This window comes from Drosophila busckii, chromosome 3L (assembly GCF_011750605.1).
Source record: "Drosophila busckii strain San Diego stock center, stock number 13000-0081.31 chromosome 3L, ASM1175060v1, whole genome shotgun sequence".
Lineage (NCBI taxonomy): Eukaryota > Metazoa > Arthropoda > Insecta > Diptera > Drosophilidae > Drosophila > Drosophila busckii.
The window spans coordinates 687,165-702,763 of NC_046606.1; the positions used below are offsets into that span (position 1 = coordinate 687,165).

The following is a 15,599-nucleotide window of genomic DNA, read 5'->3' on the forward strand; positions in this document are numbered from 1 at the left end:
GTAATGATGACGCTGATGAGCTCAGCGTATTCACAAAAAGCAGCTGGTGGGGTGGGGGGTGCAAACATTTGCCCAGTTGCTGCTGCTGGCTGCGGATGCTGATGACAGGTGTGCTACATGGACTATAGAACGACATTTATGAACTGCCAGTGAGGCCAGCACAGTGAGTTTATTTTTAAGTATGTTTGGAAATAGTTTTGTGCACGCAAAGCGAAAGATTTCAGAATTGAGTCAATGTTGTGTGGCTCAAAGAATTGTTTGTTAATAATTATAAGATTTATATTTCTGCTACTAGTAGTACTACTATTTCTACTAATACTAATGATATTATATTACTACTATTTCTACCACTACTAGTGATATTATATTACTACTCCTTCTTACTAATGCTGCTAATATTACTACTACTTATTACTAATGGTACAACTATTGCTACTACTTATTAATAGTGTTACTACTACTATTGCTAGTACTTATTAATAGTGCAACTACTACTATTGCTACTACTTATTAATAGTGCTGCTACTACTATTGCTACTACTTATTAATAATGCTGCTACTACTATTGCTACTACTTATTACTAGTGCTACTACTACTATTGGTACTACTTATTACTATCAATAGTAGTAGCACTAGTAGTAGTAGTTATTGCTACTACTTATTAATAGTGCTACTACTACTATTGCTACTACTTTTTACTAGTGCTACTACTACTATTATTGCTACTCCTTGTATTACTGCTACTACTAGTGTTACTATTTATACTACTAATACCACTATTGCTACTCCTAATGCTACTACTACTACTACTACTACTCCTTCTACTATTACTACTACTCCCAGCACTTTTACTACTTCTACTACCACTACTACTACTAACTACTCCTAATTTTAAATATTTGAACAATTTTGTAATACTTTTTTTCAAATTTAATACATATAACTATTTTTTATTAACTTTTTCAACTTGTCCAAGTAAATTCATTACAAAAAGTTCAATTGCAAAGTTTGTTCCCAAACAAAGTGTATCTAACAGTTCAACATGCCGTAGAAAGCCCCAACTCTAACTCATTTATTTCGCTTTGTGTTTTTATACTTTACATTTACATTCATTTGCCGACATTGTGCATTTGCATTTAAAATGCTCTATGGCGTTTTTATGCCCCAAACGCAAAAACGTATTTGCAATTATTTTTTGTCCACATGCCGAGCACAATTTGGCATGGAGAAGTGTTCATGTGACCATTTTATGGCCTTTTGATCTTTTCATTATGGTCATCAAAATACATAACCAAAAGCCCAAAAGGTAAAAGAGTGAGGGAGAGCGAGGGCGGCAGCCGCTTATGCTCTGTTGATTTGATTTACACAAAATGCAAAATGCGATTTTATAGCCTGTGTTGCTGGTATTATTGCTTTAGCGAGGTGCTAGCATGTGCAACAGTGCGTATGATGAATTTGTTTAAATGGATACACACACGCGTGTGTGTGTGTGTGTGTGCGTGTATTTATTTTTGATACGCTGTTTGTTTTGTGCGTAAGCATGTTACATTTATGTATTTAGTTACAACCAAATGCAATTAGTGCATTTAGATTATTGAAAAATATAAAGAGAGAAGCGCTTAGCGCTTAGTTTACTTAAGCTCCCAACTAACTATATAAGCTGCACACAAACTGAACCAATTAACTAGGCTGCCATGTTATGGTATCTAATCAAAACTCAATTTGTTGGTCAGCAGCAACAAATTTGAGCTGCACGAAACGTCAAATGCCATCAATTTGGCTAACAATATTCACGCCAATTAACAAATTAATTGCCTACTTTGAGGCTGCACTTGAAGCACACACACACACACACGCGCAAGCAAGCAAACACACACACACACATATGAGTATGCAACAAAAGCTGAACGCTAATGAAATTTGCAAGCTGCTCAGCTGTGGGAATTTAACAGCGCTTGCTAGTTGCCAGCTTGGCTCGGCAGGTGGCGTATTTGCAAAGCTTTTAATATAATGACACATTATCATGGGCATGCGAGTCAAAGGCAGACGACACAACAAACACACACACACACACAAAAGCCTAAGCAGATAACATTGAGCTGCTTGTAGGCAAAGGATAAAAGGACTTGGCTATGCTGCTGTTACTTTAGTAATGTTTGCTATTGTTTGCTTGTTGTTAATGCTCTTCAACTGAGGCCAACTAGTTTTAATGAGATAAAGTGAATCATGATGCTGCTCATTAAGCTCTAAAATATTAGCAAAGTGTAACGAATACTGTTGATAAGCAATACGAAGAACAGTTCTTAGCTTAATGATTTATATTAAATTGCCAATCAGCTTTGCTAATCAATTCAATTATTTGTAATAAATAATTGTGTAGCTTACTATGATTACAAATTATCACAAATAATAAGAAAAAATGTCAATTAATAAAGTAAAATTTTAAGAATTAGTCAAAATATTGTTCTATATTTTTGTTAATACTTTGTTTATTTACCTAATGCACAATATTAAAAAATATTTAATAAATATGTGCAATAGCTACTCAAACGTACATTTTTCTCTGCTGCTTCTTTTTAATTTGAAAGGAATTAAAAATAATTAAAAGTGTTATATGGATTAAATTTCTTTTTATGTATTTTTCGTATTTCATTTTTTTAAATTATGTAGATTTTTTTTATTATTTATAATTTTACTTTCTTGGAAAATACTCATTGATAAAAAGTAATTAATAGTAATCTTCTGTTTATTTTACAATTAGATTTTCAAATATTTCTATTGCTTATAAATCTTTTTATGTTTACCAATTAAATATTGCTTGATTTTGATTTGATTTTAATTACGAATTATTATATTAGCAGCGAATAGCTTGTCAACTTTTGCTGCCTTTTTACTTCAAAGTTCTCGATAGACTTCAGTCTACTCATGCATAATGTCAGGCAGCTCTCATACTATAAATAATCTTGTATATTTACTGTCGATTTATTACTGGCGCTGATTTTGTACCTGCTATTGTTGTTGTCGTTTGTTGCTGATATAACGCATACGTCCCGTTGCAGTTGCATGTTACAAAATGCGTTTTAAATTGTCCAAAAAAGAGAGAGAGGAGAGAGAGAGAGCGAAAAAACTGCAAACATGTGCCCGCTGCATGAAAACCCCTTTTGTCTTTTATAAAATATGCAACAGCAGCAACGCTTGTTACAACAATGACAGTATCAACAAACAGTTGCAACAACAACAGCAGCAGCAGCAGCAAATGCAACAGCAATTGCCAATGCGCATATCCATTTAATTTCATTTTAATGCACACTGCATGCATTTATCCTTGGCAAGGTGCCGTTTGCCATTGTCCTTATGCAGTAGGCAAACAATTTTGCCTTATCAAACAATCGAAACAAGTTGTGGGCAGTGGACACTGGGAGACTGGGCGGGGGGAGGCGTGGCGCCAATTAAATGTGTGCTGCTGCTCTTGGGTTTAATGCATAATTTTTCGGCGAGTTAACTGGCATGCATTATATTATTATTATTGCATTTGTTGTTGCTGTCATTTGTTTGCCTGTTGTCTGTGTTTGTCAAGTGTTGATCGCATTTTATGACTCTGCTTGCAACAAATTAATGATGGGTTAAAATTTCTGTAATGTCTGCAAATAATATGGCCAAAGGGCAAATTATAATTACAGCCACAAAAATGTGCAAATATTTGACATTGTTAATAATTAAACTAGGCACTAAAACACAGAAACGATTTTTGCTTGAAAAGTGAATGCAAACAGCAGCTTGAGATTCGCCATTAGCAATTTACAAGCAAGCAAAATTGATTTGTTTAACAAGACTTATGACCATAAATAAATGTGCTAAAAATAGCAAAGCGTATGCGCTATAAATAAATAGCTATTAATATTAATTAAGCTTAACATGCTGAATTTAATTTTAAATATTACGTTTTACTTGTTTTATTGTTAAGACGCAGTATTTGTAATTTTCTATTGTAGAATTTATTCAAGTGGCTGCCACAATAGGAAACAAAATTCTAGCTGAAAACTGTTTGCCACTTCAGTTTTGAATTTATAGCAATCTTCAAGGTCATATGTATGTGTGTGCCTCAAGTGTTCTATAAAGATACTTGAGTTAAGAACATGCCAAGTGAGTGGTAACAAAGTGTCCCAAAGTGGCTTCAAGACAACCCAAATGATTCGAATAATAAACATATATATTTTATAGTCTATTGTCTTGTGTAGGAAAACTGCAGCGTAAACATTTTAATCCACATCAGCAAACATTAATCAAACATAAAACGCAAAACGCATAAAACAAAAAGAAAAACAAAAATGATGAATCAAAAGCCACTTCATATGCAAAAACCTGATCCAAAAATAATTGCGCTCAAGTGCGTACCCAAAAAAGCGAGTTGAAGGCGGACGTTTCGACCCAAAACGTTTTCGTGCAACGCACGTTAGCTTGTTGTTTTTTTTTCTTTTCGTTTGGTTGAACGCTTTTTACAAGTGGTTAATAGAGCTGAAGCCAAGCCAAGCCAAGCCGGGTTGTCTACCCAGCATTGGCTTTGATGCGCACTTGACTTGGCTTTGTTGTTGTTGTTGCCGCTGCTTGTTTTCGAGACTGTTAATGAAAACCAGCTTTGTCTAAAGACATAATCAGCTGTTGGGGCTTGATCTATATAGTTATTTCGCTATAAATACGCAAACCGAATTGGACCAAAGCATCATTGGGTTCAATACCTACGACACAGTAACATCTTCAGTCAGTTCGTTTAGTTCGTTGCGCTTGTTAGAACTAAAGCTAGAGAATGGTGAGTGTGCATAACAATTTAGTACACATGTACTAAGGCAGCTATAAGCCTAATTTGCTGTGTTAAACGATGTACTAAAATTTAGTACAGCTGATCTATAGCACATATAAGCTGTAAGCTTAATTTGCTGTTTCAAAAAGATTTAAGCACTGTACTAAAATTTAGTACATATGTACTAAGCTATATTTGCAGCCTATGTTTAATTTGTTGCTTTAAAACGGCTTAAACAATGTACTAAAATTTAGTACAGCTGATCTATAGCACATATCATAAGATATAAGCTCAATTTGCTGTTTTAACACGTTTTTAGCACTGTACTAAAGTTTAGTACATATGTACTAAAATATTTTTCTTTAATTGCTGCTCCAAAACGGCTTAAACAATGTACTAAAATTTTTCATACATGTTCTAAAACACATTTTGCTCTTTTTTTTGTTAGAAACTCTTCATTGGCGTGCTCTCCCTCTGCCTGGTAGCCTTCGCCGCTGCCCAGTCTGCCGATCCCGCTGTGCAGGATCCCTCTGGCGAGTATCTGCCACCACTGGGTGCTGATGAAGCTGCTCCCTTGGCCGAGGATGGCTATCGCTACAAGACAGTGCGTCGCCTGAGACTGCGTCATCGTCGCGAGCTGCCCAACCAGGAATATCTGCCACCCACCGAGGAGTACCTGCCACCCGTTGAGGAGTCTGCTGATACTAAAGTTGCCGATGATGGTTATCGCTACAAGACTGTGCGCAAGCTCAAGTTCCGTGCTCGTCATCGTCGTGATGTTTCCGAAATTGCTGAGCCCACCGGCGAGTATCTGCCACCCGTTGAGGTTGAGCTGGCACCCGAGCTGAAGACCGTGGTCGGTGCTGATGGTTATCGCTACAAGACTGTGCGTCGTCTCAAGTTCCGTCGTCATCGTCGTGAGGCTGCCGCCGAGGAAGCTGCCGCTGTTGCTGAGCCCGCCAATGGCGAATATCTGCCACCTGCTGAGACTCCCGTCGCTGAGGCTGCTGAGGTCAAGACTGCCGAGGAGGGCACCGAGGTGGGCAAGGATGGTTATCGCTACAAGACCGTGCGTCGCATCCGTTATCGTTATCGCCATTAAGCTGCTGCTGGTTACCCGAACTTAGGCATATTGAACCAAATTGATCCTGATAGTACACAGAGTGTGGCAATAGAAGTTATAGCCAAGTTAGTCTGCTGCCCACTCGACATGCACTCAATTCCCTTTTCCCCGCCCCCCTTTTGAATTAGTTTTTTTTCGTAATGTATTTCTGTCTCCCCCACACAAAAAGCATACAGAATAATAAAATTTATTCGCAAACAACATTTGATTTTATACAATATCAATGCTTAGCTGATTACGCTCGCGCTCATCATTAGAGTTGAAATCAAATCAAAATGAAATATTTGCTAAATTGCACATTAAAATAAAATGTTGCGCAGCCAAAAAAGGAGCAACTTGCATAAGTAGTAGACAAAAATAAAGTGCACACAAAGCAAGGCAGGCAATGAGCAAAAGCCAAAGCTGCAAAAAAAAGAAAAAAATGGGTATTGAAATCAATGGCCAAGTAATGGCCACTGGCCAACGCAGGCAGCGAGTGGAGCAAAACTTTTGGTTGAATTGCAAAATTCTATTTAGAAATGAAGTGTGTGCTTTTAGGCGCACCAGCTGAGGCAACAGCAAGTGCAACGACTTCAAACTCTAGCCCAAACCCATACCCAAACTGCCCGGCGTATTTTTTCGGTCAACTTTTCGTAATATTATTTTGCATTTATTTGCATAAAGTTTTCCTTTTTTTTGCCTTTTTGTTGCTGCTGCTCTGATTTCTTTGTTTTCTTTCATTGCTTTTGCTAGCACGAGTAGAAAAAAAAGAATATGGCAAATTACAATATTGTAGCCGGTTAGAGTTGTTGGCTTGGTCCAGCCAGAGCGCAAGAAATCAAAAAGAAAGGTAAATAAAACATTTTGTGAGCCAAAAACCCAAAGTTATTTAATTGAGCGCTTGACTTTGGCGAAGCAGCAAACCAGCAAAAGGTTGGCCCCTTAACTTTTATGAATATTAATTCCTTTTTTTTTTTTCTTTTGCCCGGCTACTGTTGTAATAAAGTTATGGGTAAGCAAACTGTTCAATAGTTGCAAAAGATACTGTTGAAATTAAGCTGCAATGCTTAAAGAGTGCTGCAAGTTTAAGAAATTTAATAAGTTTTATAAAATTTCTTATTTAATTTCAAATCACAATTTGTCGTTTGTAATATTTGCAAATCTAAGCTCAGCTCTCTGACTCTTTCCGCTTTTAATTCAATTAAGTTGCTTCATTTAAATTCCAAGAGCTTGTCTTGCTTTGCTCACAAATTTGAATTAATTAATTGCTTGCCAAATATCATTTACGCCTCAGCTATATAATATTAAACAATTACAGGCACTCGGACTTGGAAAGCTAAACAAATTCTACGTAAATGCATTTGAGCATGAAATTAAATTTCAATTTGTGGCAAGTGCCACTTCAAACTAAAACTATTGACAAATTGCAAACAAGTAAATTGAGTTATGGCTCAGAAAAATGAGCGCTGCGGTCTTGAAATTAAATGCATAAACAAATAATTAAGCATATGGTTCATTAATGCGCTTAAATTTCTTTATCTCTCATCATTTGGCTAACTGTCAAACGGAAGCCAAAGCCAGTCAAACTGGCAGGGGGGCTAACGGGGCGTATACGCGGCGGTGCAAAGAAATCGCACAAGATAATATTTAAATGGATTTTTAATGGAAACTGACGGCAGCCAGCTGTATGCCATGTGAGGCCAGACGAGAGATAGAGACAGAGAGAGAGAGAGGAGAGCAAGCGAAAAATCTCTGACAGTGGAGAGATAACAAAATTGCGCCTGGCCTTTGCAAAAAATTCACAAATGTGTCTTTACCCATACATATACATATATATTGCTTTTTCTTTCTCACTCGCTTTGCTATTTGTCAGTCTCTCTATGTTTATGAGTCAAGCCTCAAGCCGATTTGCCTTTAAGTACTTCACCTCAATTTGCTGGCAAATGGCAGATACTTAATTGAAAATACGAACAGACCCCAAAGTGCTTAGCTCAGCTCACTTAAGTACAGTCGGGCCTATAGTCGTCGTTGCACTCTTTAGATTCCTAGCATTGGCATCATTTTAAATAATTCGCAACTAGCAAAACTTTTATGCTAGCACAACAAGAAAAATAATAAAGTTTTGAGCTTTTAGTGTTTGGGGAGCGTGGCTGCAGTCAATTGCAGCTAATTGAAAGAAAAGTTAGTACATTTGCTACATTTTTAAATTATTGAGCTATAATATTTAGTTTTGCATTAAACATATTTTTGCATTCTAAACTGCACTTTGGATAACAACATACTCGGAATTTTTATATCAATCATTAGTCTGCTATAAATCATAGTTATTTAAATAGTAAACAGTTGGCATGTAACATTTGCATTGTTGTTAATTAATCTCATTCAAAATATTGGGAGCGCCTAGCCTGCTTGAACAGCAGATAAATACACACACACACACGCATACACACATATGCATATGCATGTTGATAAGTCTAACAATGCGAGTGCGAGTGTAGGAGAATGGAAAAATAAAAATGATGATGGGCTTTGCTTGCTGGCAATGGCCCACAGCGTCAAGATTGATAAATACGTATGTCGCCGACGCGTTGACGTCGACGTTGGCAGTTGACGCTGCGCTGCGCTGCGCTTATATTACGAGCTGACCAAACGAGCTGATGACGACGCAAACGAAAAAAAAAAAGCAAAAGCAAAAGCAAATATCAAACAGCGACAGCGAGTAATAAAGTTGATTGCAGTCAGTAGTTCGCAAATTGAATCTTTTGCCACTGTGTGCGTGTCTGTGTCTGTATGTGTGTGATGTGTGTGTGTGGCTGCATTAGTATTTGTGTGTGTGTGTGGCTGCATTAGTATTTGTTCGCATTGTTAAAATAAGAGCGCGTTACTCCCACACACAAGTTCCGTTGTTACTAGTGAACAGTTTGCCAAAATTTGTAGCGCGCTCTCTCTTCTTTTCTACCAATGTGCAGACTCCGTTATTAGCAAAGGGCAACCCTCGCTGCTCTTACGCTCTTTGGCGCTCGCTCTCGCGCTCTCTCGCTCTATCTCAGTTTGGCACAGCTTGTTGCTTTGTTATTGTTTGGTCGCTGCGTCTTTTGCTGCTCTTGCCAATCTTGTGTATTATCGATTTTCTTTTGTTTATTTTACCAGCACTCACAGTTTGTGATGTGCTTCGTTTATTATTTGTTGTTTGTTTGTATTGTGTGGCTAAACCAGAGCCCCTTTTGGGTTTCAGTTATTTGCTTACATTACGTTTTGTTGATAAGACAAAAGAGTCTGCGGGGCAATTGTCTGTATGTGTGCGTGTGTGTGTGTGTTTGTATTGTTTGGCGATAGGCCTTAAATTAATTAAAGATCAATTCGAAAGCATCAAATAACAATAATAATTAAAACAGCAGTATAAAAATAAAATACGCAGCTAAAATAAAAAATTAAAAACACTATTTTATACATTTTAATTTATAACAATTCTTAAAATTAAAACTAAGAACCGCTGTATGCTAATTATATAAAATTCTTTTTAATTATGAGCAACAGTTAAATACATTTTTATATATAACTTTATTTAATTAATGCAATTAATTGTTCAAGCGAATTTGCTTGGCCTTGCAATAATTTTGCTCCCTTTGTTTATTGCCAATAAGATAGATCCCCCCTGTTTAAACAATTGTTTACATCAGCAGAAACCTTAAGCATGCTCTGAGCATTTGCACTTAGCTAACAACAGCAGCAGCAGCACAAAAAAATGTAAGAGAGCCGCGTTTGAAGCTGCGAACAAGCGACAAAACAATGCGTGGGTCGAAGCTCTCGCTCTTTGTGTTTGTATGTGTGTGTGTGTGTGTGGGAGAGTGCACACATACAGTTTGGCAGAGCAAGCGCGCGAGCGCTCTCTTGCTCTTTGCTGCTTGGCGCTCTCGCTCTCTCAATGTGGCTTATGTGCGCTCATCAGTGGCAGTAGCAGCGGCTGCGGCTGCTGCGCTGCCAATTTGCAAGAAGAAAATACGAAATTTGTAAGTGCGTTTTACAGTTGGTATTGTGTGGCAAGAAGCAACAACTGAAGTGACGCAGCAGCAGCAGCAATTACCAAAGAAGTGGCAAGAGCGAAAGCACAAAAGTCTTAAAACTTTAAGTATGCATATAAATATTAATTGAGCTTGCAATTTGCTGTTGTTGCTCTCGCTGCTGCTGCTGCTGCTGCTGCTGCTGCCCGCTGCTTTTGCTTGTGTGTGTGTGTGTGTGTTTGCAGTTGTATTGGTGAAATTTTGTGGTACATTTTGCGCTCGCAGCGTTTACAGATTTTTGTGGTGGCAAATAGTTGTTGCATAGCCTTCATACAACACACAACAACAGTAACAACAACAACAACAACCAAACAAGCGACTACGACAAGTGGCAGCAACAACGAGCGCAGCAGCAGCAGCAGCAGCAACAATAACAAGCTACGTTTTGTTGTTAATTGAAATAAATTGAAATAAATTTTCAACGTGCTGCCTGCTCTCTCGCATTGTTAATAAAACGCAGCAACAACAACAACAACAACAGCAACAAATAAACAAACACGTAGGAAAAAAAAAAATTAAAATAAATAATAGTAAATAAAATTGTCAGCTGCACACAACACACAATTTTTTTGTGTTTTAGTTGCCAGCGCGTCGTCAAAAAACTAACAACAACTAAAATAAATGCTAAAAGCAAAATTAAGACAAACATTTGCGGCAAATTGAAAAAACAAAACGCAAGTACACAAGTGTGTTTATAAATTGCTTATAATTATTTTATTATTTTGTTGGTATCAGCAGCGTGCGTATTTTTAGCACATACAAGCGTGTGTGTGTGTGTGTGTGTGAATATCAGTGCAGCAGCCACACACAATTGAAAAATCAGCAACATAAAAATTGGCAAAATATAAAAAAAGCAATTGGCAGGCAGTCTAAAAGTAAAGACAAAAATACGTTACGTAAACGCTGCTTCTGTGTGTGTGTGTGTGAGCTGCAAAGAGAGTGTGAGCGCGCGTGAGCGTAAAAAAATAGCAACTGCTACTAAGGATTGGTAACATAAATTGTGTTAGCTTAACTTGAGCCTTAACTTAATTTTTTTGCTTTTATATTTTTTTTATATTTTTCTTAATGAGTCACATTTGCAAATTTCTGCTGCAAATTGAAATTGATTCGCCCCTATACCAACATCTAAACATTTATTTAAGCACTTGACTGCACTATGCAAAAAAAAAAAAGACTTTCACATTAATTACTCAGAAACGTAATAAGCTATAATTTATATATATAGTTATATATGCGTGTATATTTGTTGCTGCACATTCTTGACCACAAACGTTCGAATTCTCAGAATGCGTAGCCAGAAGTGTTTTGGAAATGTTTATTTTATACGTTTTTGTTTGGCTAAGCACTTTGTGTACCTTTCTATATAAACATGAGTATGTTGTATATATAAAAGCTTTAGTTTTATATATAAATTTCACCTGAAAAGTGAACGTAAATTGAGTGCCGAAATATGAATAGCCTTTCTAATTAAATAAACTCATTTGTAGGCAATTTATATTAATTTTATAAATATTATTTTATAATATTTTTTATAAATTTAGCTTTGCAGCTTGTAGTTTAAATTTCTAATCAATGCATCGCTTTACCTTTCCCTAGCACATTTAACCCTTAAGCATTTTAGTTGGCGCCGAGTTCATTGAACTGTTTATGCCACAACAAATGTTGAATTCAACTCAAACCATTAACTTGAGCAGTTATTGAAACGCTGCATACTTTTCGGCCTGCTGACCATCAAAGGCCGCAATGCAACAACTTATATTAACGATTTTCTCACTTCACTTCACTTATACTTTACAGCATCCCAAACAGGCCAACACACACACACACACACACAGAATACATGCGTGTGTGTCATGCGCATTGCTTCGCTTGGTAGTGGTAGCAAATGTTAGAAAACAGTTAAGAGAGCGCACAACTGTTTGAGCTTAAGAGCGCCATAGCCATGGCCTTCTCACGTCACAACATTGAAAAGCGCCGACTCATCGAGCTAGTGCGTCTCAATCCCATACTGTGGGACTGCCGACTGCCGCACTACAAGCGCTCGGACAAGAAGAAGGCCATCAAATGGAACGAGCTGGGACGCATGTTCAATGTGAATGGCGAGCGAGTGCAGCGCACTTTCACCTCGCTGCGGGAAATCTTTAGACGCGAGCTGAACCACGAGAAGATGCTCGGCACTACACGCTTCAAATCCAAGTGGGAATACTACGATGCCATGGCCTTTCTCAAGGAAGTCATCAGAGAGCGCAAGTGAGTAGAGCGGGGCAAACAGTTGATGTTTAAAGAAATATAGCTACTATCAGTGTTGCCAGCATTTGAGTGGCAAGCTAGATTGAGGAAAAAAACAAGCTAGGATAAGCTAGTAAAAATTTTGCGTCAAACTCATGTTAGCACTAAATTCAAGTAAAAAGTTATAAAATATTTAATTTCACATTTTTCAAAGTAAGAATACATTTATTATTATCTTTAAAATTACCTAAATTTCAGGCTATAAGCTATTTAATTTTCCAATAAGCGCTAGATCTAGCTTAAAATAAGCTAATATGGCAACACTGGCTATATTTAAATTGCAAATTGGAAACTAAACAGAGAGTTAGAGTCAAAGAAAGTTGAGAGACAGAAATCCTTTATCCTATAGCAAAAAAATTGATATTTCCAATTATATTATTAAAAAAAAGAACATTTAATCAACACTATGAAACAAAAATATTATATAATTATAGTAAATATATGTTTTGAATTTTTTGTAGTAAAAATTATTCTACAAATGCTTCAAATTTGATATTCAAATGTTATATTAATGCATATTTTATATCGAAATTATTTGTGTAATTTTTACTGCATATTTCTTGCTTTAAATATTGAAATTCCTGATTAAAACTTTTTTACTTTGCAGATCCCGCGAGCGTTATTTAAGCACCCAATTCAATTTAATAAAAATGTAGACAACAACTAACAAAAACAACAACAACAATACGAACAGCAGCAACAATAACAACAGCGTCTCCCATGATGAATATCAATACTTTCCGCCCAGCGATCCAAACAATCCCAACAATCAAACAAGCAAATTGAGCAACGTCGCAGCTTCGCCCTCCAGCAGCCTCAATCAGTTGCCTGTGGCGTTGCAACAACAGGCGCAACACTTGCAGGCGCTGCAACTGCAGCCAGACGTAACGCTGACCACACTGAGCGTTGCACAAAAGCCAACGCCAACGCCACCAGCAGTGGCAGCGGCAGCGGCAGCCACAACTCCCAGTTCGCGCAGCTGCAGCAGCTCACCCTCCATTTATATCAAGGACGAGCCCGACTCGCAGGACGAGCTGCTGGCGCACAAGACGCCGCGTGCCAAATTGGCGACCATACGACCGCAGACTAAGCAACAGCTCAAGGCGCGACTGCAGGTGGCAAAGCTAGGTGGCGCCACCAATGCGCTGTTTGCCACGCCGTCGCCGCATTTGATTATCAATACCAACAACGAGCTCATCGATGTGGATGCCGGCGATGAATTGGATGAAGACGATGTGGAGTTTAGCGACGACGATGATGAGGAGGACGAGCTAAATAGAGCCGAGTGTCCACCACTTATGGACATGGATATGCTTGAAGCCAGTGGCGGCGGCGGCGGCGGAGCTGCTCGACTCTCGCCCAGCAGCAGTTACACAGCCGCCGGCGCTATTGATGCCAGACCAGGACCACGCGAGCTGCTCTACATTAAATTTGGAGATTTTCTAGCCGCACGACTGAATACGCTACAAGAAACGGTGGCCAATGAGCTGATGAACAAAATATTGCTGCTCATAGCAGAGAAGTGAAGTGAGGCAAGCCAAAGGGTGAGTTTAAAGTTTCACACGACTGTATGAGCTGCAATAACTCAGCAACTATAATAGCTACACATATACCAAATTTAGTCTATAGCTAGTTCTAGTCTCTGCGCAGCATCAGTTCAAGTTGAAGATTTGAATTTCCTTTCAGTCGACTGTATGAGCTGCAATAACTGAGCAACTATAATAGCTACATATACCAAATTTAGTCTATAGCTAGTTCTAGTCTCTGCGCAGCAGCAGTTCAAGTTGAAGATTTGAATTTCCTTGCGCTTCAGCACACAAAGCGCATAAAATGCGATTTATGCACACATACCTTACCAAATACACCTCTTTCTAATGCCTACTTAAGCTTTATCTTAAAACCATTGGAAAACTCATTCAATTTATTAGTTTTACCACACTGCAATTCAAATTTGTAACCAGTTGCAAACACATTCAACAGCAGTATACTATTTTTTAACATATTACATGACAAGGCCATAAAAAAAGTTTTAATTTCCGCACACACTTGAGTGTGTGACCCAGACAAACACACACACACACACAACAATTTCCACACAAAGCCAAAGCGTTGCAAGTTCTGTGAAAATTTGAAAACATTTCACGCATAAATAAAAGCACCCGAAGCTACAGCCTCATGCAACATGCCAAGTGGACCAGGCCAGCAACAACAACAGCAACAACAACAAAACGTACAATGACCGAGACAAAGTTATAAGCAAACCAAAAAAAAGAGCAACTACAAATAATATAAATAAAAATCAAAACTGGCACAAAAAGGCAAAACCAATAAATTTCACATATTGCACTTAACTGGCGGCAACAATTTCGTTTTGAAGTTGGCCAATTTATGCAGCCAAAGCAAACTGAACAGTTTCTTTTTTATGTTGTGCTGTTAAAGCATTTAAAAAATTTCTAACTAAAAGTAAAAAATGTTTGCTTTACATTAAAAAGAATTTCAAACATTTTTGAAAAATGTGCTTTTAATTAAACACACATTTTTTATAGCTGTGCGCATATTTTTGATTTTACGCAAGTTTTGAGCCTTGAGCGCATCTATTTAGTGTCATTAAAAAGTTTTGAAATGCATTTGAAAACTAAGTTGCCACTGCAGAACTTTAAAATGCATAAGTTGCAACATGAGAACATCTTTGAAAAAAATGTACTCAACTTTTTGCGGGCTTCTGCCTGTGGCACCAATGCAACTGTGTCAAATGTAACTGTAACACACACACACACACACACACATAGAGACACACACACAGCTATGTGGCGTATGTATTTACGATTTTGTAATATTTATGCAGCGACGCCTTTGGTGTTGTATGGCCTTTTGGATGCCGTTGTGGCTTTTCCGTCAGCTCACTAACTGTGGCAACTGCTGCTGCTGCCGCTGCTGCTGCTGCTGTTGGTATCTATGGCAACAGCTTTACGAGCTCAGCCTCAATTCGGTACACAGTGGGTGGCGTATGTGTGTGTGTGCGGCTCTTTTATGGTATAGTTACAGCAAGTTTGTTGGCACTTACAACATTATAAATTTGCCATAAATTATCGTTTTATGAAAGAGCGCAACTGATACCAAAAGCGGGCAAATAAAAAATCAACGCCAAAAGCGCAGAAATAATTGCCAGATCGCTGTGTGTGTGTGTGTGTGTTAACGGAAGAGAGCTTAGCACATGGGGATTTATCCAAGACATTTCCTTTGGCGCGCTTTAAAATTCAGTGGGGCGCAACGAGCAAAAATCGAATCAAAGTTGCCTTACAATGTACTTCTGCATGTGTCAGACGCGTTTCAAGTGCACTTAGTGTT

General features: G+C 37.8%; 2 protein-coding genes across 2 annotated transcripts; both read left to right on the forward strand.

The window, feature by feature from the left end:
* Positions 1 to 4,728: 4,728 nt before the first annotated feature.
* LOC108599208 lies at positions 4,729 to 6,110 on the forward strand. The gene is made up of 2 exons (XM_017986003.2): positions 4,729 to 4,808; positions 5,248 to 6,110. Exons 1-2 carry the CDS (start codon positions 4,806 to 4,808, stop codon positions 5,899 to 5,901), a joined length of 657 nt encoding a protein of 218 aa, XP_017841492.1. The 5' UTR covers positions 4,729 to 4,805; the 3' UTR covers positions 5,902 to 6,110.
* A 5,486-nt stretch (positions 6,111 to 11,596) lies between these two features.
* On the forward strand, positions 11,597 to 13,793 carry LOC108598982 (putative uncharacterized protein DDB_G0274405). Its single transcript, XM_033293626.1, is given in 2 exon segments — positions 11,597 to 12,212; positions 12,859 to 13,793. Coding segments are annotated over 2 exon segments (1,227 nt in total). The 5' UTR covers positions 11,597 to 11,904; the 3' UTR covers positions 13,778 to 13,793.
* Positions 13,794 to 15,599: the final 1,806 nt, after the last annotated feature.